General features: G+C 39.1%; 1 protein-coding gene and 1 pseudogene across 2 annotated transcripts in view; both read right to left on the bottom strand.

The window, feature by feature from the left end:
• MAN1A1 (mannosidase alpha class 1A member 1) overlaps positions 1 to 989 on the bottom strand; it is a 169,406-nt gene extending 168,417 nt beyond the window's left edge. The window contains exon 1 of one of the 2 annotated variants that reach the window (XM_041745529.1): positions 876 to 989. In XM_041745529.1, the coding sequence (XP_041601463.1) occupies positions 876 to 974 (99 nt within the window). In that variant the 5' untranslated portion in view covers positions 975 to 989. Of the gene's footprint in view, positions 1 to 102; positions 429 to 875 lie in introns of those variants that run through there. The other variant, XM_041745528.1, reaches the window with a different exon arrangement.
• Positions 990 to 7,076: 6,087 nt separating this feature from the next.
• LOC121478024 lies at positions 7,077 to 18,596 on the bottom strand (annotated as a pseudogene).
• Between the last annotated feature and the right edge of the window lie 3,408 nt (positions 18,597 to 22,004).

The following is a 22,004-nucleotide window of genomic DNA, read 5'->3' on the forward strand; positions in this document are numbered from 1 at the left end:
TAAAGTTTCCCGCGGGTCCCCGCCCTCCCGCGGCCGCGCCGGCCGCGCCGCCGGGACAGCTCCCCGGGGCACGGCTCTCCCGGCCCCGCCCCCCGAGCTCACTCTTGGACTTGGGGTGAAGTTTCCGCGCCCCGCGGCGCCCCGCGGCGCCCCGCGGCGCGGGGGTGTCCTGCGCGCACCTGGAGCCGCGCCTCCGCGGGAGAGCAGCGCGCCTCCGGGGCAGGAGGGGCGCACGCGGGGCCCGGGGAGGGGAGGCTGCTCAGCTCCGCCCGCCCCGCATGTCGGAGCTGGGGACCGGCTCGGCCGCGGCTTCCCGGGCAGCCCCGCCGGCCGCTGCGCCCGGGCTAGCGCGCCGACCCGCGGGCGAGTGGCAGCGAGCCGGGCCGCACGCCGCCCTCCGCCGCCGCCCCGCGCGCACTGGGAGCGCCGCCGGCCGCCGGGCGTCGGGAGACGGGGGCGGTGACGCGGCCGGAGAGTGACGGCGCGGCCCGGCCAATCGCGCGCCGCTCGGGGGCCCGCGGGGGCGGGGCCGAGGCGGGGAGGGGGCCGCGCGGGGGGGGCGGGGGCGGGGAGCTGACGGGAAGCGCAGCCCCCGCGGGGCCCCGGCGGGCGCGGGGGGGCGGGGAGGCCGTGCAGGCGCGCGGGGCCCGGCGAGGCTGGCGGTGCTGCAGCGTGTCCCGCGCGGCCCGCGACCCCGGGGCAAGGGGGGCTCGTTGGGCTTGGCTGGCCGCGGAGGCGCCCTCCCCGCACCCGCACCCGCACCCGCACCCCCTCCCACCCCTCCCCACCCCTCCCCACCCCCGGGGGCCCGCGGGAGCCTCCGGCGCCGGGTCGCTCCGAACGTGTGTCTTCTCCCGCGCCTTCCCGCCTGTTACCCAGGGCGGGGGTTCCCCGGGGGCCCGGCAGCGGTCCGAGCAAAAGTCCCCCGTCGAGAAGCTGCGAGGCGAGAGCATCTGAGCTCTCCGGGCTGACATCCTTTTATGCCCTAAGATACTCATCGTTCTGTGGTTGCTTAGGATGCTTCCTCTGCATCCTCTCCCCACCCACTTGAAGGAAAAAAAAAAAAGTTGTGTACCTCCCCCACCCACTCCCACTTTCAAAATTCACTTATCTCCTAGAGGTTGGTCAAATTTTCCATTTGAAGGAGGCAGCTTTATGCCCACAGCTTCGAGTGATACATTTGAACCCTGTGCTGAAATGAAGTCTTTGGGTGTGATTACTTCCAGGGAAGTAAGGACCCGGTCCAACAGAGATGGTTTTCAAGACAGCATTATTTTCCAAAATGTGTTTGTGATTTTTTTTTTTCCCCCGTTACTCTGCGAAAGAAGGGTTATCAGGAAAAAGTTGACTACTGACTTCTCGTTTCTGAAAGCTGGTCTGTTAGAAGTCTTCTATGCCTCCTCCTCCTCCTCCTCCTCCTCCTCCTCCTCCTCCTCCCCCCCCCCCCCCCCAACCTTCTCTGGAAACGTTGATTTTTAGCTCTGTGTCTGCTTGCCATTTTTAAAACAAAGGAAGCAGCTGGCAGTTTCCAGGACGGTGCCTCCGGTACAGTTGTTTCAGGTGTAGACTGTGCGAGAAGATGCAACATTAAATCAGAAGTCATTATTACAGTTTTCACTTAAATCGTCATTGTTTGCTGTGCATCTGTTTTGTGTAAGAGGACTTACACCTCCAACGTTTCTGGTAAAGGGAGATTGTTTGAGGAGACTGGTCTTAGGGCTCGGTTATTCTGATAACTGCTATGAAATTCTCTGCCCAGAAGAGTGCAGCATATCCAAGCAGGGTAACAAAGTTTAGAAGGACCAAAAAGGAAAACGATTTTTAAAAAATTAAATGGTAATTTTTTTTTTCCCCAAACTACATTTGCAAGTTGTGGATAGGCTGAAAAGTCTGAATCGGTGTGAAATAATAGTGTTAACTTTCAACAGCTTTAAAATTCAGTTACCTCATGGCTAGTTAGGTAATAATTAGGGTTAATGCCCTAAAAGGTAATCCCTTTATGATCATCTTTCCCCTAATGACTTATTACTTTAATTATTATGTTTTAGGAATGGAATTATTTCTTACACCCACAGAAATATTTTACAACTTTAATTTAAAAATAGTATACTAGTATTCCAGAAAGGCAATAAAAACTACTTTTAAGCCAATGTTAAAAGGGTGATGAAAGGGGCGGGGGGTATAGACCTAGCTCTACTTCCGGCACTCTTGAATTTTGATACCAGACCAGTGTGGACATTTAACCCAACATCTGTAGTGGAAATATTAAAAATCTAGCATATAGTCTTAAAGACAATTTTTTCCCCTAAAAACTTCAAATTGGATTTATCTATAGTTTTTACATCTTTTAAAGTAACTGCTGTTTCTTTCTGCTCCTATTTATGAAGGTTACTTTAAGATTACTTTATTAATACTTATGTTTCTTATAAAACAGAGATTTAATGTGAGTGAAGCCTGGCTTTAATGATTTGTTAAACAAGAGAATAGCATGGGTGGCTGATTATAGGATATATTTTACATGGGGACAGTCGTCTGTGTTAGGTAGGATGAGAAATATGTGGGAGTGCTCATATATGGACTACAGCAAATTAAAAATAATAATAATAATAATAATAATAAGAGAAAAGGTATTTAAAGAGACATACCAACTAAATTAACCATGTAAAAACTTTTAAAATAACCACACAAAATCCTGTATATTCATGGTAGAGGAGGAATACCGGATGGCCAATAAATTAGAAATTGCATTTTGTTGAAGTGAAATCTGACACTTTGCCCTGATTTTAATACCATAAGCTCTTCTCGTTCCACAGATGGGAAAATGATGTTTTATATCTTGAGATAAAGCAAAAGTACAGGTGACCATTCTGGTCCCCAAATAATAAACCTTGACTGTGTCCCATAAATCCATACTCACCCACCACATCTACTTGAAGATATGTCATGATCTTTGTGAATACGATGATGGTGACAGAGCTGCTGTTTTTTCATTACGAATAATCCAATGCAAATTTAGCAACTTTAGTAGTTCTGTGTGGTTTTTCTGTTTAAATACTTGCTGTGTCTTCTAAGTTGGCCAGCTAGTCCTGACATATGACTTCCTTGCACCTTTTGCAAGTTTGCCTGCAAACCTAATTCTTACTTTTTTCTTTTCCAATGCTTACATCTCTGTATCTTTTTTTCAGAATTTGTGAATTTTTGTGTTTCAAGATAAAATCTTTAGAGTCAACTAAGTTTTTTAAAGCTGGTTTTGGTTAGAGATATCCAACCAAAAATTCCCAAGTCATTTGGTTGCTTGGACTTCTGTGCTTTTAAAATAATATTTCATTTATCTTTTATATTAACATGCTGAAAATTAAATATATTAATAATTAGATGAGATCGGGTGCGTTCAGGGTGGTATGGCCATAGACTAAATACAATATTAATTATAAACAGAGTTACGGGGGCGGGGGAAGTGACAGTGTTTTTATAAAAAGTACGGTGAATGAATATTTTTATAAAGTTGTAAATTCCAAAAAATTAAAGTGCAAAAATATTTCTTAATAGGAAGTTTCTAGAAGGTCTTAGGTAGAAGTTTTCAGAAGAATACTTTTGAGAATTTTTCTTTTACTTTAAAATAAAGACTAGTATAACAAAAGAAACACACTTAACATACACGTGTAACTACTGAAATTGCCCGAAGCATCAGATTTCTGATAACATTTTCCTGTTGCTGATTTTCTAATTGTCTTCAAATTTCAGATCAGAATAGGTTTTGGCCTTTATTTTAAAAAAATGTAAAAAAAAAATTAAAAGAAATGTAATATGTAAAAAAAAAAAAATAGTTCTCCCCCCCCCCCCCATTGGGCAACTCTGAATTTTACATGAAGTTTATTAAGATAGGAATTAACCAAAGTTACTAAATAAACTATCAGTAATATTTGTGGTCCTTTCAGGAGCTACAGTTACATCTCTGGTTCTTTTCTCCCATTCCTCAATTTACTTTGGAACTGGCTGTATAATAGATTATTTTTATAGGACTCCAATCATCTTTGTGTATGTGTGGGAGGGGGCGGTAAGAGGCTGAATCAATGAGACCCCTCTGTCCCTACATGTCCCTGTTAAAACATTTGTTTTTGTTTTAAACACTCATTTCATAAATATGAGCAGTCCCCAACTTAAAAACATTGTGTTCCACTGAGTATTTGTACATTAGCTCTTTGGAACTTTCAGAGTGCTCCTCTCCATAGAAACAAAGTTATAAATGGTGCTTTTGGGTTGTAGTCTACTCTACAAAGATCTAATACTCTAGGGAATAAAAAAATGTTGGAAAAACACTGTTGCAATGCTAGTAGTAATCAAAGTAGCATTAAATTAGAAAGTGTTTTATTTATCTTGAATGTTGGAGCCTAAGGACAAACATTTATTTGAAAGAAAAGGAGATAGAATGATTATTTCAGAAAGATTCTAAACCTGCTTTCAAGGTCAGAAAGGTTCATGGAAATTCTTAGGTATAGTTTTCCTTCATTACATAAAGCTTTCTTTTGGTTTCAAGTCTATCACTAGAATTACTTTTAGGATGTTATTGCTTTGTTTTGCTTTGACTTGATTAACAAAAGGACTAAAAGAGAGAAGTACAAGGAGAGATTTTTCTGAGTGAAGTGGGCAAAAGTTTGAATGAGAGAGTGATTTATTATAGAGGACATGCATGTCCTTGGCTGTGTGACCATGGGTGATAAGTCACTGACCTTCTACATCTCCCATTCTTCATCTGTAGCATTGCTATGGCTCTTAGATTAAATGATATAACTGATGTGTCTGGCACAATAGGCATTCGAGAAATTTAATTCAATTTTTCTCCTTTCCTAAAAAGGGACTTAGTGTCTGGTGTAGTCAAAGAACCGTGTCTAGAGGATTCTTAAAAGGAAGAACCAGAAAAGTGTGGTAAGCAAGAAATTTAGGATTATGTGGTTCTTCACATGGTTGTCACTTACCAACTTCTTTACTCTGTTTAAGTAAAATCCATGAGAAAAGTCAGAGGAACAGCCTCAGATTTGGTAGGCAGAGAGTCCTACAAGTGTCTCCAATCTTTATATAAATAGGACCCAAAAGTTTGCCAACTAACCGACTTGATAGTCCTTTAAGCCTTTAGAAAATGTGAACGATGGCAAAGTCTCAAACTGAGAAGAATGATATTACTGCTCAGTGCTCGAAGAATCAGGAAACCAAGGATTCAGGGCAAAAAGAGCCCTTGTATATAAAAACCTTTGAATTTTATGACTTGAGGAGAGTATATTATTTCAACTGAGTGAAAGGAAAGGAAAAAGTTTTTCTTTCTATGGCCAGAGAAAAGTATAAAATGTTTCCGCAGTTTTAAATTCATTAGATACATTTTAAAAGAAATCTCTTTTTCTTAAAACAAAACCCCCTCTTCATTCATTCTCTGTCGCTTAAAAGATCATACAGTGTTCCAGAAAGACCAAGTAAACTCCAGAAGAGAAAAGTCACAACACATTATTCTGCCCAACTGAAATTTTTTTCATGAAATAAAATGAAATGAAACCACATGTGCTTGTTCCTGTTTTGGAGAAATGATCTACAACTATGACACAACAGCACTTGGCTTCCCAATCTCATTGCAAAATAATTGTGCTGTTTGCACTACATATTCGGACTTGCACATTGTCCTTCCAGGCAGAACTTTGTCTTAGGCCTGGGTTTCTGTAAATGGTTAGGAATTCAGCTATGGTTCTTTGTCCACTGAGCTTATTTTTCAAGTTCACTTGGAGCATTCTGCAATAGGTAAATTCACTGGGGGCTAAGGTTAAAGCAGATCTATGTTGCAGATTGTTCCTGAACAAATTGTATCTGCTGAATTTTTTAACCAGTAGTCTATTTGTTTAGTACAATGAATACTGGTCTGGACTGTGGGAAAGAGAGGGACATTTTGAAATTAACATAGGAAAAGTGAAGGGAAGAATTCCAAACTAATGACCCACAAATCTGGTGGATTTAATGGTCTGGAACTGGCAGGTAGGGTTTCTACAAATTACTAAACTTAAAATGTGTTGAGTTTGAGATACTTAATCTAGCTCTTAGATTATAAATAGTTTTTCAACATCCACTGAGATTGTTAGGTTTCCAGTTTCTCCTACATATGAAATGTGTATAATTTATTTCACTATTATGATGCTATCATAGCTTGAACAGTAATGAACAAGAAATGAAATATCAAGTGCCTAAACTTGTCATCCATTTTATATTCTTTATTTTTTCCAGTTTCAACAAATACCGATTTATAGGTAATCTGTTTCATTTAGAACCTCATCCAGTGCCTTCCCCAATCCCACTTCAAATATTTCAAAGCAAATGATAGTTGACCATTTTGCTCATATTTCTTAAAAATGTAACCATCATCATCAAACCAAAGATTAACTCCTTAAGGGATCCTTGGGTGGTGCAGCGGTTTAGCGCCTGCCTTTGGCCCAGGGCGCGATCCTGGAGACCTGGGATCGAGTCCCACGTCGGGCTCCCAGTGAATGGAGCCTGCTTCTCCCTTTGCCTGTGTGTCTGCCTCTCTCTCTCTCTCTGTGTGTGACTATCATAAATGAATTAAAAAAAAAAAAAAAGATTAACTCCTTAAAATAAAAAAAAAAAATCCAGTTGGTTCACTTTAAATCAAGTTCTCTCCATATATTCTAGGTGGTTGCTCTTTTTCTTAATTTCTTTAAATCTTTAAACACACCTTACTTTGAAGGCAAAGCCTGCACCTTATTGATGGATTGAATGTGTGGTGTGTAAAAGAAATCAAGGTTGAATGTTGTTATTTTGCCTGAGAAATTGGAAGGTTGGAGTTCCCATCAAGTGAGATGGGGAAAACTGCAGGAAGTGGGGTGGTGGGGGGGGGCGGGTGGAGAGGGGAACCACTGCTAAATTACTGTAGTATGGTAACATATTTTAAAAATGACACATGGAATTAGGAGATTATGGAAAGGGTGTCAGTTTCTAAAAATATCAAGGGCTAGCGTTTGGGAATAAATGGCTGAGGGAGGGTAGAGACTAAGATTGAGAGGATCTTGGACACAACAACCACGTTTATCATGAACATAAATTAACCTTACTAAGGCTTATCACTTTGTTCCACTCCTCAGCTGTTTTTCACAGAAAGCTACTGGTATATAGACAAGTGACCCAGGCACACTGACCTCACAAATATTCAAGTCCATGCCTCTGCAAAGTTAGATACCTTCAAAATCAGCCCCAAAAGCTCTACATCCAATGATGAACGGCCACATGGTATTGCCTGTTGCTGGTACCATATTTCTCTTGCTGAAATACCCTTAATATTCCATCAAAAAAAAAAAAAAACCCAAACAAATTAAAAGAATTTCTCTCATGAAGTTTTACTGGAAAAAAAAAACAAACAAAACAAAACTCCTGTTCTATTATTTCTGTTACTGTTCTTGGCACACTACAAATGACTTCTGAATGGCTGACTTTCCAAATTGGAAAGAATATTGGTTTAAGAAAAAGCCCCAAATCAATCCAGCTGTTATTGCATCTTTAAAATATCACAAATAAGTCTGAAAAATCATCTGGCATGTTGCTGTTTCTCTGGCTGGACAACTTAGATCTTATTCATCAGCCTGCTGAATTGTTCTTTTTTCAGAAACTTAGACACCATCCCCAAATTTTCTTATGTCCTTGTTTTTAACTATTGGCTTGCTGAATCAAGGCAACTGAATTTGAATTTTTTTTTAAATTTTTATTTATTTATGATAGTCACAGAGAGAGAGAGAGAGGCAGAGACACAGGCAGAGGGAGAAGCAGGCTCCATGCACTGGGAGCCCGATGTGGGATTCGATCCCGGGTCTCCAGGATCGCGCCCTGGGCCAAAGGCAGGCGCCAAACCGCTGCGCCACCCAGGGATCCCAAGGCAACTGAATTTGATACAAGTTCAGTGTCATTTCCTTCAAGCATTAACTCATCTTTCTGGGCTTAAGATATTGAACAAGCAACACCTGGCCTCATCCGAACCCTGTGGATGTATTTTTCATGCAAGAAATTTTGGATTTCAACAAGAGAACCACTCTCCTGAATAACAGTGTTGATGGGGAAGTGAGTGCACACAGACCTCATCTTATAATGGAAGGCCAGTGTAACACCCTTGACCATATTTTGCATATGACTACAGATAGTGGGAACAGCATCTAGTTCTTTTGTATTTCCCACCATTGGTCAACTTAGTCTCTTCTTTATCTTTCCAAGGAGACTGAGTCTACATTGATGTGATTGAAGTCCTCTTGCAGAGTTCTTCTGGGGCCCTTCACAATAACAGTGCGTCCCTTCAGAGTGATGTCAACATCTTCTGGAATGTCAACAGTCTAATTGCTGAGAATGGACTTTATTCTTGCAGTAGATGTGGCAAAGAGAGCCCATTTTATATTCTTAAAATCGAAATTCACATATATCCCTATCAAGAAATTAATTTCAATATTCTTAAAAGTAAGTAGCCATTATAAGGAATTTAGTTTACTTAAGTAATCCTAGAGCTAATTTCTTTTATTCCATGGGAGTTCATAAGGTAGAATAAATGACTATAAGAAGAAAGTTAGGAAATAAATGTAAATTTGTGAAACTTTTCAATTAACTAATAGGCTATATATAATGTTCCCTTAAGTACCTTTTATTAAGTGTGTGTAGCATCATCATTTCCCTCTCCTTGCAAAAGTGTTTTAAGTTCACATACACAGCTGGTGGGAATGTAAAATGGTGCGGCTGCTTTGGAAAATAGTCTGGCAGTTTTTTAAAAGGGTAAATATAGAGTTACCAAATGAACCAGCAATTCAGTGCTAAGTATATACCCAAGAGAAATGAAAATATCTGTGTACATAAAAATCTGTCCATGACTGTTCATAATAGCACTATTCATCACACAAAGCAGCATTATTTATAACAGCCTATGGTGCAAACGACATAAATGTCTATCAACTGATAAAATATGGTACATCCATACAATGAAATATGATTTAGCAATAAAAAGGCATGAACTACTGACCCAAACCGCAACATGGAAGAACCTTGAAAACTTTATGCTAAGTTAAAGATTGCAGTCACAAAAGACCACATATGCTATGGTCCCATTTAAAGAAATGTCTAGAATAGCTAATCCATAGGAACAGAAAGTAAATTAGTGATTGTCTTGAACTGGGGTCCTACGGGAAATCTCTCACCCACTAAAGGGTGAAAGAAATCTCTCACTAATGGGAGATGAAAAAAATGTTCTAAGATTAATTGTCATGACAGTTGCATGGCTCTGTGAATATGTTAAAAAATACTGAATTGTACACTCCCAATGAGTGATTTTTATGGTATGGATTTTATAGTATGTGAATTATATTTGAATAAAACAACTAAAAAAATAATGTTTTCCTTTCAGAGCAAGTTTATAAGAAATCTTTTTTTCAAGAGCCACGGAATACCTTAAGCAAAAATAAATAAAAATAACAAAGTTGACATCATATTAAATAGTACTATTAAATATTTAAGCTTAAAAATTAGCAAGTAGAGTGTATAAAGTCAGGAAACATTTTCAAGACCACAAGGAAAATGCTACAATTCCTCAGCTTTAGAAATACATACTTTTATTGAGTAGTCAAACCAAGGGAATGTTTTTAACTTATGAATCACTTCTATACTCCACACTCTTTCCTATTAAGTAAAACATAGACAAGTAATAGTTTTCATATTTTTTGATGTGTGGAAAATTACTATTAAGTTAACTGTACCTCACAGCACTGTAGTGACCAAAATGTTTCCAGGAGAATTGAGAATTTAAGCTGCTCAGAGTAGGCAGCTTAAACTAAGCAAAATGATGCAGGGGCACAGGAGTTAGATTAAGAATCAGAAGACCTATTTTTAAAACTAGCTCTCATTTCTGTGGATTATTCAAACATTTAGCCTCAATTTCTTCTGTAAAATCATGGGGACTCCTAATTGAAAGGGTTGTTGTGAAGATCAAATTATATATCATATGCATATCAGAAAATGTTCTACAACTATAACATATTATAACAACTATTAATAATCAATAGTATTAATCATTATATCATATATTTAAATATTTTTCATGATTAATTCAATATTAACTTATATTAAATTCAATAAAATACTATGTGTGTATTAAAATAATATTGAGTATTAATATAATAGTATTATTTACTAATATTAATTATTATTAAGTACTTGGAGATCCTATGATCAGAATTCTAATACAAGAATCACTGGGAAGATGAGAGACATAGAATTTGTATTTATTCTATCTATTAACAGTCAGATCTGTCATCAGCAATATCTTTGGCTGAAAAATATTTTGAAGAACTGACTATTCTATTTTGTAAAGAAATTATGGATATTTAATAGACCTAGTATCAAATTCATAGTAGAATCAATATATGGCTCTTCTGTGTTCAGTTAATCCTACCAAAATAAAAACCAGTATGCTGTATGCCTTCAAGAAATAGTAAATATCAGGACATCCTGAGAAATTTTAAATTTTTCTGCTTTCTTATAGTATTCATACTCCCATTAAACTTAAATTATTTCCCTCTTAAATTGATTCTGCCTTTAATATTTTTACAATTTTATATTCTTATCACAAATATAAAACATTTACTATAGAAAACTTAGGAGATATGGACCAACAAAAGAAGAAAAACCAAAAATTTTTACTTAACAGTGTGCTCATGTCTCATAAAGCAGCAGAGTGTGCCCTTTCAGTATGTTCCAATAAACTTTTTTTTTTCTTCTGGTTTTCTTCCCTTCTCCTCCGTCTTGCCCTTAAAAACTATTTGTAGTGAGTAATACCCCTCTTTCCCACTTGACCTTGAAAGCAGATGTGTAATGCATTTGCTAAAGCTCTAAATTTTCTTACTTAACATGAAAACAATGGAAGAGGTTTTATCACTGATTCTCTCTTTCTATTCACTACAGTTTTCTGTTTATGCTGACCACCTATTTCTCTACTTCCTCTTGATGCCAAATCATTAAAATGTGGTAACTTCTATTTTAGTGCAGAGACATGTTTTTTGCAAAAATTTGGGGAGAAATTAAGGAAAAAGGAAACCAATTCTTCCCTCCTCACAATCATATTTAATATATCTTATATCTTCCTTGTCATTAGAAAACATACATCTAAAGGCAAAAGAAAAAAGAAAAAAAATAAAGGCAAAAGAATTTTTAACACATCAATGTAAAACAGTTAAACAATTTCTTTTTCAAGCTACAGAAATATGGCATGTAGAAAGAATTATCTGAACTGGTCAAAGAGCACTTTTCTTAGCATTAGCTGTTCTCCATACTGCTTCAGCTCTTTTTCTGCAGGTTCAGGTTACCCAAACCCGGTTTGATTGATTAAAAGATGTAGCTACTTTTCAGTTTTGGTTATGAATTGCTTTCCTCTTTGGGAGTTTTTAGTTCAATTTAAAATAGGATTGTTGGCTTTTTTTTTTTTTTTTGGCTATTGTTGTTTTGTTTTGCCTTACCCCTCACATGGTATGTACAGTTAAAAGAAATTGGCTTATTGGTTCTCTCTACCTCTCAAAATAGACTTTGTTGTGGTTAATTTCCTTCTTCAGTGTTACTGGTCTTTCTAAAAAACAAAGGTTTAATTCTGGGCACTGCTCTACAACAGCCTTTCAAGACATTTTAGTGACCAATCTTAAGTAAAAACAGAGTCCTTTGTCATTTCATGAGTGCCATGCTGTTTATGCATTACCTGTAGCAAAATAAGGGACTTGAAAATTTGAAATGCAAATGTAAAATTGCAGCAGCTTTCAGATCAAGTTCAGGAGAAACTGAACACAGAAACAATGTGTTGAAATTGGGATACAAAGTAAATGGAACTCATTATTTTTATTTATTCTCATGTCCTTAATTTAACACAGGAAGAAGTGATGATGTAAAACTGTTTTTGAAATAAATGTGTATGTGTGTGTGTGTGTGTGTGTGTGCGCGCGCGCACGCGCGTGTGTGTGCAGGCACACATGTCTGTCTATCTATGGATGTCAGAGGTGTTTAGGCCAAAATCATTTCTAGCTTTTAAACTTATTACAACATTCTTCTTTTTTTAAAGATTTTATTTATTTGAGAGAGAAAGAGAATGAGTGGAAGGAAGGGCAGAGGGAGAGAGAGAAGCAGACTCCCACTGAGCAGGGAGCCCACAAATGTGGGGCTCCATCCCAGGACCCTGAGATCATTACCTCAGCCAAAGGCAGATGCTTAACTAACTGAGCGACCTGGGCCCCCCTACAACATTCTTCTTTAAAAAGATAATTTCTTCATTTGCCCTTTGCCCCCCCAACCTGCTTCGATTCTGTAATTCATAATTTCAATAAATATTTTGCCAATATCCTATAAACCTTTTGTCCTTCTGTCTTTTTGTCACATTTCTCTGGCAAAAACCTCAATCCCTGGGAAACACAAATCTCTACCTTTTCAGTGCCTGTGCCCCAGCTGCCAGGCCTTGGTAGAAAAAGTACAATATGGTGGACTGATTGCACCGATCCGTATACAACTTCAACTGGGCCTGGAGACTGCCCTTTGAGCCTCCTGAATCTACTTGGTCAATTTACTATCCCACCCAACACAACACTTTCAGACCTTTTCCATTTTCTTCTACTCTCTCTAGCCCAGTAATTCCCAACTGGGAGTGATTTTGTCCCCCAACCCCAGCCCCTAGGGGATATTTGTCAATATCTGAAGACAGTTTTGATTGTCATAGCTGGAAGGACAGGGGTGGGGTAGTGCTGCTCAACATCTAATAACACACAGGAAAGACCCACATAATACAGAATTATCTGGTCCAAAATGTCAATAATGTTGAGGCTAAAAAACTCAACTCTAGCACCTTCATGCTCAGCAGATGCTATTCTTCCTTTACAGAGAAAATAGCAGCCAACTTTTGAGCACTCTCTCATCTTTTCTATTTCAAACACAAAATATACATTTCTGCACAGGGTCTCCCATCTCCTTCCAACAGAGGGACTATCTCCTCCTGGCTGAGACTAACCCACCCCCTGTGCTTTGGACTTGAAAGCCTCTTACTTTCTCCATAACATTATACTACGTATTATTCATTTTCTCTTGTGTATATTCAATCTTGCTTTCTACATGCTTCCTTTTTGATTTTTTTTTAAATTTTTATTTATTTATGATGGTCACACACACACACACACACACAGAGGCAGAGACATAGGCAGAGGGAGAAGCAGGCTCCATGCACTGGGAGCCCGACGTGGGATTTGATCCCGGGTCTCCAGGATCGCGCCCTGGGCCAAAGGCAGGCGCCAAACTGCTGCGCCACCCAGGGATCCCCTCCTTTTTGATTTTAAATGCAATAAAGTTTCTTCAACTATAAAGACCAAAAAAAAAAAAAAAAATCCACAAAAACCCTCCCTCCCCTCCCTTCAGGTATTACTCTGTCCTTCTCTCTCTTTGCAGCCACATTTCTTCAAGTAGTTGTTAATGACACCAGCTGTCTACAGTTCCTCACCTCCCACTCATTGCTCAACCTACTCCAGTCTGGCTTCTAGGCTCCTCACTCCATGAAAACAAGCTCTAATGAAGGTCACCAGTGTCCTCCACATCCTAAAGTCCTGAGATCATTTAAAATTTTCATTTGAATTCACATCTCAGGAGCATTCAACAATGCTTTTTGAAACATCCTTCCCTTGATTTCTGTGACACAACAATCTCTTGGTTTTCAACACCTCTGATCAATTCTTTTGTTTCTTGCTTATTCATCCTTTTCTTGACCTTTAAATGTAGGCATCTCCTTAAGGCTCAGTGCTGGAATTCCACATCTTCTTTATCTTCACTCTCTTTCTACCTACTGTCATTCAGAACCATTGCTTCATTTAACATACATATGCAAGATACATAGTTTTAAAGATTTTACTTATTTACTTGAGAGAGAGAGAAAGAGAAAGAGAGAGAGAGAGCATGCGCAGGGGTGGGGGTTAGGGCAGAGGAAGAGGGAGAAGCAGGCTGAGCAGGGAGCCTGACACAGGGCTCAATCCCAGGACACTGAGACCATTACCTGAGCCAAAGGCAGACACTGAGCTGAGCCACTCGGGCAACCCAATGTATAAGATATTTTTAAATTAATACGTCTGGTCTGGGCCTCTTACAGTTTTAGATCTGTCGATCTAGTTACCTGCTTCTTTTTTTCATATGTCTCAAACATTTCAATCTCAACATATCTCTAATTGACATCTGCCTCTTTTCTTAGACTCTTCTCCTTCCAACATTGCCTTTCCAGGTCCTGGGAAGAGGAAATTTTCTACCTTCCATAATTGAACCTAAAAGAGTTTGATCCTCATCCTCTTCCATGTCGAGACAGCCAGTTCATAGCATATAGCCTTTCCTATTGCCTCTTTGCCTCTCAAGTAACTGATTCTGGCCAAATTATTCCTCCTAAAAGATGTTTATGATCCTCTGTGGTACTAGGAGTTCCAGAATGACAAGGTTCTTGTTGGTTTCTGAAGCCTGATTAGTCAGAAAAGTAGGGATTGCTTTTGAAGACAAGGGTACTTACTTGGGAGGGGTCTTTCCTTATGCCCTCATCCAAATTCTTTTGATACCACTTGTTCACTATATTATTTGCATGTCAGAACTAGATAGATGGACATTAAGCTCTGACATTAAGCTGGGAGTGATGAAAGTCTGACTTTGGCCTAGGTTTTGCCAGAGATGAAAGGTTCTTTCAGTCAGAACTAGAATAGTCATTTCTAGAACAGTCACCAGATGTTCCCAGGTTTTAGTTCATACCATGAGCCAAATATTTAGGTATTTGAATTTATCTCTTTTTTAAAGATTTCTGATGCTATTTTAAAAAAAACCTAACTTCTACCAATAGTCACTGACTTGGTCAAATCCTTCACTGGTAGTGGCAACAATGTCCCCCCAGATTTTATCCCTATTGGGTACCAGAGGGCAAGTGACTAAAGATGATAATTTAATTACCTTTTGGTCATTGTATACCATGAGCTTTCAGATTATCTTCCGATAACATCAAGGGTGCTTTCATACAGTGGTGCCTGGGTGGCTGAGTTGGTTAAACATCTACCTTTGGCTCAGGTCATGATCCCTGAGTGCTGAAATTGAGCCCCACATTGGGCTCTCTGCTCAGTGAGGAGCTTGCTTCTCCCTCTCCCTCCCACTCATGCTCTCTCTTGCTATCTCTGTCATTATTTCTGTCTCTCTCTCTCTCTCTCTCTCTCTGTCTCAAATAAATAAATAATAAAATCTTAAAAAAAAAAAAAGAGGCTTTCATGCTTTTCTATAATACTCTATTTCCTGGTTCTAAATTCTTTAGTTTTATAAGATGCTTCTGATTGCAAATAATAGAAAGCATTACTGGTCTCCTTCAGCTAATAACAAAAGGGGAAGGGAGGGCTTTGTTAGAAAGATACAAAGAGTTTATGGAATCAACATGTGACATTATTCCCTTAAATGAGGCAGTTATGCTGCTAGAGGGAATTAGAATTATTTGCAGACTTGTATTCAGAGTTAGAACACAGAAAGCCCCAGGATACCAATTATAAAAGTGAAATCCAGAAAGAGAAGGCTTAGACATCAAAATATTAGAGGACATTACCAACTCACATCAGCAATAATTTGGAGAATATATATAATAAGATAATTTAAATGTATATGACCAAAAATGGACAATTTTAAATTAGGCTGAATGTAGTTATTGATACAAGTTCACTTTTAGGAGATTCCTAATTCCTGATACTGTATGATGGAAAGAAGCTGGTCTGGGTAACACTAAACTAGACTTAAAAATGAACTTGAGATGTCAGAAATGTCTTAGAATAATGTAGAGAAAATAATTCAAATAATTGGGAGATTGGAATGCTGGATTCGATTTATCATAGGTGTCCTGTTCAACTATCCATTAAATACATTCCTCAATCAATCCTAGAGGACATTCCATTTACTAGGTTTTGAGACATCCATTGGCATATCACAAAAGGGGTGTAGAGGTTATCCTTTAGAGGCTATGGGAGTAGCTAAAATAGAAATGGGTTTTCTGATTTCAGTAGAAACAGTAAGTCCCGAAGGTGGTAGAAGCCAGATAGGACACTCACCACTGGAGGAATGATGCCTGTTACTATAATGGCATCAGGGTCTAAAATGGGGGTGACTACGGGAATCTTTGCCAGTTGAATAATTGATCACAGAATCCTCGGTGTTTAAATAGAAGAACAGTCCCTTAAGATCATATTTTATTTCTCCAGCCAAAATCTACTGGTTTGGTGAAGAGTTCTTCTCTCTATACTACTCTATACTACAGTATAATATATATGGATTATCAGTGATGGTTAGTCCTAAAATTTAGCTTTCGGGGTAAAGAATATATATCACAATGGAACTAGAGGGGGGGAAGAGACATTATCTGGAGTTCTCCAGATAGACTGCTACCTTGGAGTGTAAATTTGAAAATGGAACACATAAATGAAGATGGGATGAGGGTTTATATTTGGTTATGGTGGCATGATTCTTGCAGTGTCCGGGGTATTCTGGCCAGATGATTCTTGTCAAAAGCCACTTCTTCTTATCACTGATTCTTGGTCTTCTGGACCTGGTTTGATTCCTATCTGGCTTCTGGGTCTTGTGCTCCAGCAGCCTTTGATTTGGTTGAGTTCATCACAGCATCTCTTCTCCATTTTCTTGCACTTAGTCAGAGTTCACTTATATAACTTGCATATGTTAGTTGTATCTTAACAGACACAGCACTTAAATGCTCAGTGAATGGCAGCATCATTTATCCAGTTGAACAAGTCAAAAATCCAGGGTACATCCTTGATAATCCCTCTCTCTCTCCCCCACATCTAATCTACCACTAAATGTTATTGATTTTCCTTCTGAAATATCCCTCGAGTCTATCCACTTCTCTCCAGCTTTATCACTATCACCATCAACACCTTAGCCTGAGTCACCATTATATCTCACTGAGACCACAACAATCTATTTTGTCTACCTGCACTTTTCCCCATTTTTTTCCAAATGTAAAATCTGATCCTGCACCTGGGTGGTTCAGTCAGTTGGGTGTCTAAACTTTTAATTTAGACACCCAACTGACTGGGGTCATGATCTTGGGGTCTGTGCAATCAAGGCCCGTGTTGGCTCTATGCTCAGAGCAGAGTCTGTTTCATATTCTGTTTCTCCTCCTCTCTCTCTGCCCCTCCACCTGCTTGCACATACCCCCCCAAAATAAATTAAATATTTAAATATTAAAATTTGATCATGTTGCACACTGCCCCACTACCCAGCTAAATCCTCTTTCTTTTAGTCCCCTGAGAATATGCCTTGCTGCTTCCTACCTCCAGGCCTCTGCATATGCTGTTCCCTCCCTCTGGAACTGCCTTCTTCCCCTATTCCCTTCACATAGTTAACTCCTATTCATCCTTCACACCTCATCATATCTCCCTCCTGATTGCTGACTTAGTCTGCTCAGGCTGCTATGACAAAATTTCACAGACTGGATGGCTTAAACACAGACATTTACCTCTCACAATTCTGGAGACTGGGAAGTCCAAGATCAAGGTGTTGGCTGATTCATTTCCTGGAGAGGGCCCTCTTCCTAGCTTTCAGATAGCTGAATTTTCATCATGTTCTTACATGGTTTTTCTTGTTGCACATACCTGTAGGTGGGGGGGAAATCTCTTCCTCTGACTCCAAATCCTATTAGATTAAGGCCCCTTTCTTAAGACTTCATTTAATCTTAAGCACCTCTGAAAAACCCTATCTCCAAATATAGTCACATTGACTAACTTCAACAAATGAATTTGGGGGACACAATTTAGTCCACAGCATTCTTCCCCTGGTACCCCCCAAATTCATATCCTTATTATATGCAAAACATATTTATTCCATCCCAACAGCCCTTAAAGTCTTAACTCATTCCAGCATCAACTCCAAATTCTAAAGTCTCACCTAAATATCATCTAAATCAGATATGGGTGAGACGTGAGGTATGATTCATCCTGTGGCAAAATTCTTCTCTCTCACTGTGAACCTGTGAAACCAGACAAGTTATGTCCTTCCAAAGTATGGCGACAGGAGAAGCATAGGATAGACATTCTCATTCCAAAAAGTAGAAAAAGAAGGAAGGAATCCCAAGCAAGTCCAAAACCTCACAGGGCAAATTTTATTAGATCTTAAATCTTGAGAATAATCCTCTCTAGTTTGATGCCCTGCCTCCTGGACCCTAATCAGGGGTCACATCTTCATATTGGGCAGAGGCCATCTGACTTATTGAAATTGAGTTAGTGACCCTGACGATCTCTGAATCTCCATTAGGGCCATTTTTCTCTTTTCTTGAAGGATAAAGCATGTTTATAGCCAAATAGCTCAAGGGTTGCATCCTTATAGAATTCCAGAAGTATGATAGCCTTCCTTCATTCTATTCTACTTTGTTCTTTTGGTCCAAACTGGCAGTATCTCTGCTGGCATAATCCCATCTCTATTCCTGGCTTCTGCTGAGATGACTGATTAAATCCATGAGCCACATCTATGATCTCTTTATCAAGTGGCTGCTCAGCCATACCCTTAGCATTCTCTTCAGAACAAGCCTTTTCATTCTTTTGCAATGTGAGTAGGTTTAGAATATTTCAAATCTACAAGTTCTTGTTCCTATATATTTAACACTTCCTTCTTCAATTCATCTCTCTCTGCTGGAATTTTATTAAAGCAGTAAGGAGGAGCCAAGCTGTACCTTCAAGACTCTGCTTAGAAATCTCCTCCACTAATGTCCAATTTTACTGCTCAAAAGTTCTACCTTTCACAAGACACTAGAACATAATTCAGCCAAATTCTTTGCCACTCTATAAGAAGGATCACCTTTCTTCCAGTTTCTAGTAATCTGTTCCTCATTTCCCTCTGAGACCTCTGCAGTCTAGGTGGAGGAGGGTTTGAGAATTTGCATGTCTAACTTTGAGCATCACTATTATAAACTATGAAAATGCTTCTTAAACTTTAAGCTGCATGCAAATCCCAGGTTATCTTGCTAAATGTCAATTCTATTTCTATAGGTCTGGGCAAGGTTGAGGATTTTGCAGTCCTAACATAATACCAGACCAGTTGCAAACTGCCTCCAGGTGGATTATGTTTGCATCATTTGGAAGCTTGTTAAGAAAATCTCCATTTGGTCACCAGGCCTCCAAATCTGAATCTGCATTTCATTATGCATGTTAACATGATTTGTGTCAATTAATATTTGAGAACCGCTGCTCTAGGTGCTTATATCATCAGGGAATTTAGGGACATGGATATGGAGGATATGCTAGGTTTGAGTCACAAAAAACTTGTAAATAGATATTTTGTCCATGACAGATGGTGTTAGCTAGATAGACCATTTACTTTTAATACTGTTACAGTTTAGAAGCCACTTTGAAAATATGTTACTACTTTTGATCTTGACAGCAGCATTGTCATGTGTAAAGCAAGTATTCCTATTCCCACTTTATAGTTGAGAAACTAAAAATTAGTATAGATAAATCACTTACTTAAAGTTACACAGCTAATACATGACAGGTCCTTAGTTTGAACCAAGTACTTTGCTCCAAGTCTGGTGTTTGTTTTCCATTAAATGACATTTCCAGATCTTTCTATTTATTAAAAAATATGGATTTGGAAATTTAATAGGGAATTGCTCTTTCCAATCAAATCATTTCATATGATTTGTTAGCCTGCTCCTTCAAATTCTCTAAAAAACAGCTTTCACCGTGTCATCACGATGCTCTTCTAAGATGTTCTTTTCTGTATATTTTACTTTTTTTTTTTTGACATTTGGAACATGGCTGGAAGTCAGGAAATAAAGAGAGCTCTGCACAGCCAAGGTGGGAACAACAAAATCAAAATGCCAAAATTGACACAATTTACTCATAGATAAATAGTCTTTCACAGAGAGAAGTTCCTGGAGCCTACCCTGAGAGTTGGAACACTCTGGAACAGGTCCTAGAAGTATGGAAATTTCTTTCTTTCCTCCACTGCTTCCAGAATCTAAAGCATATAAAAAGCAGCGTTTGAAAGAGGAAGAGTTTCCTATCATAGGCAAATGAAATGACAGAGGTTAAAAAAATCTTGGGCCTCTTGCAACTCAAAGGAGACAGTAGCCATTAAAGAAGAAGGAGAAAGAAGAGAGGGGGAGGAGAGGGAAGAGAAAGAAAGGAGGAGAGAAAGAGTGGGAGGAGAAGGAGGGTGTAGGGGAGAGGGGAGGAGGAGAAAGAACACCGAAGTTCAGCAGTACATAGTTCTATGCACCACAGTAGGCCATGCAGGCATCATTACTTTACATTAGAGTGGAATTTCATTTTCAAACAGTGATGATTGTGCATCATTTAAGAAAAGGTTAAGTTATATTTAGACTACTTTGTTGAATAAAGCAATAAGATATGCAATGCAATTCAGAAAAAATTTCTATAAAGAGATTTAAGAGAGCAAATCTTCAATACTTCAGAGTGACACAGCCTCTTAAGAGTTCCTAATAGATGAGATTTCATTTCATTTTGTTTCTTTTGTCTCCCTTTCTATTTTTTAGTGTTTTAAAGTATGGAAAAGACATATCCACTAATATTTCACTTACCTGAATTTGACTATATGTATGTAGGACAAGAGAGAGGGAGAGGGAGAGGGAGAGGGAGAGGGAGAAGGAGAGGGAGAGAGAGAGAGAGAGAGAGAGAGAGAGAGAGAGAGAGAGAGAGAGAGAGAGAAAGGAAAGAAAAGGAGGAAAAAAGATCTGGGTGGGATTTCCATCAGCCATCCCACTCAGTGAGCACATATTTTGGCAGGAGTCAGGGAGGGAAGACAGGCTTATGCTGTAACTTCAATCTCAGTTACTTTCAGAGCTTTTATTATGCCAGTATCTTGCTTTGTGATTATAGTGTCTGAAGGCATGTATGTTTTTGTGCCCCAATGCTAACAAAATATTTTATCTGTTGAACAACTGAGAAAACATTAAACTCTTCAAATGCTGGAGTAAAACTTGATTGTATTGTACTTATTGAGAGGTTCTGTATTGGGCTCCAGTGTTTAATGTCAAATAAAAAAAAACAGATTTGGATTAATAAGGACTTAATTTGAAAGGATTATTGTTGAGTTGGGGAAGGCAAGCATCTCAAGAGTGAGAAAAAAAATGGTTGGTTTTATTTTTTAAAGAGGAATGGGCTGGAAAGAATTAGGGGGAGAGAAGTGGATGAGAGGCATGATCTGATGGTAGTTCAGAGAATGCTTTACCTTGAGACCAGCCTGTTTGAGGAATGTTGTCTGTTGGCTCAGGATGAGAGTGAGCCCAAGTTCAGGAAACTTGGGAAAGAAGAAGGGTTTAACCAAAATTTAAGAAACATTTGTTCAGGGGCCCCTGAGTGGCTCAGTCCATTAAGCGACTGCCTTCAGCTCAAGTCATGATCCCAGGGTCCTTGGATAGAGCTCCTATATCAGGATCTCTGATCAGCAGGGGAACCTACTTTTCCCTGTCTCTCTGCCTCTCCCCTCCACTCATGCACTCTTTCCCTCAAATAAATAAATAAAATATTAAAAATAAAAAAGAAGCATCTGTTCACATTGATCAGTGGGGATGAGCAGTTCTGCTGATCATTTATGAAACAAAGAATGGGAATTTGGGGGGACATTGTCTGGTTTCACTCCAGGTAACTGGGGGCCACCTATAATTTTTATTTAAGTCATGTGGGGAAGGGTCCTTCTTTACCCTTCCATTTCCTGGAATACAAAGGAACAGGTGATTTCTTAACCTTTGCTGTTTTCCAGAAGCACAGAGCTCAGTTAAATTCAATTTTGTCACTAACATATGAATATTACAAAATATACTGATTTTTAGGGGGTAATTTAAGGAGTTTCCCAAGGTAATTTTAATTATGTACCATAATCAGGTGGCAACTGCAGTTTCTAACTACTGCTTAAGATGACTTTTTTTTTTAAAGGTTTTATTTATTTAT

The sequence above is a fragment of the Vulpes lagopus genome, chromosome 2 (genome assembly GCF_018345385.1).
Source record: "Vulpes lagopus strain Blue_001 chromosome 2, ASM1834538v1, whole genome shotgun sequence".
Lineage (NCBI taxonomy): Eukaryota > Metazoa > Chordata > Mammalia > Carnivora > Canidae > Vulpes > Vulpes lagopus.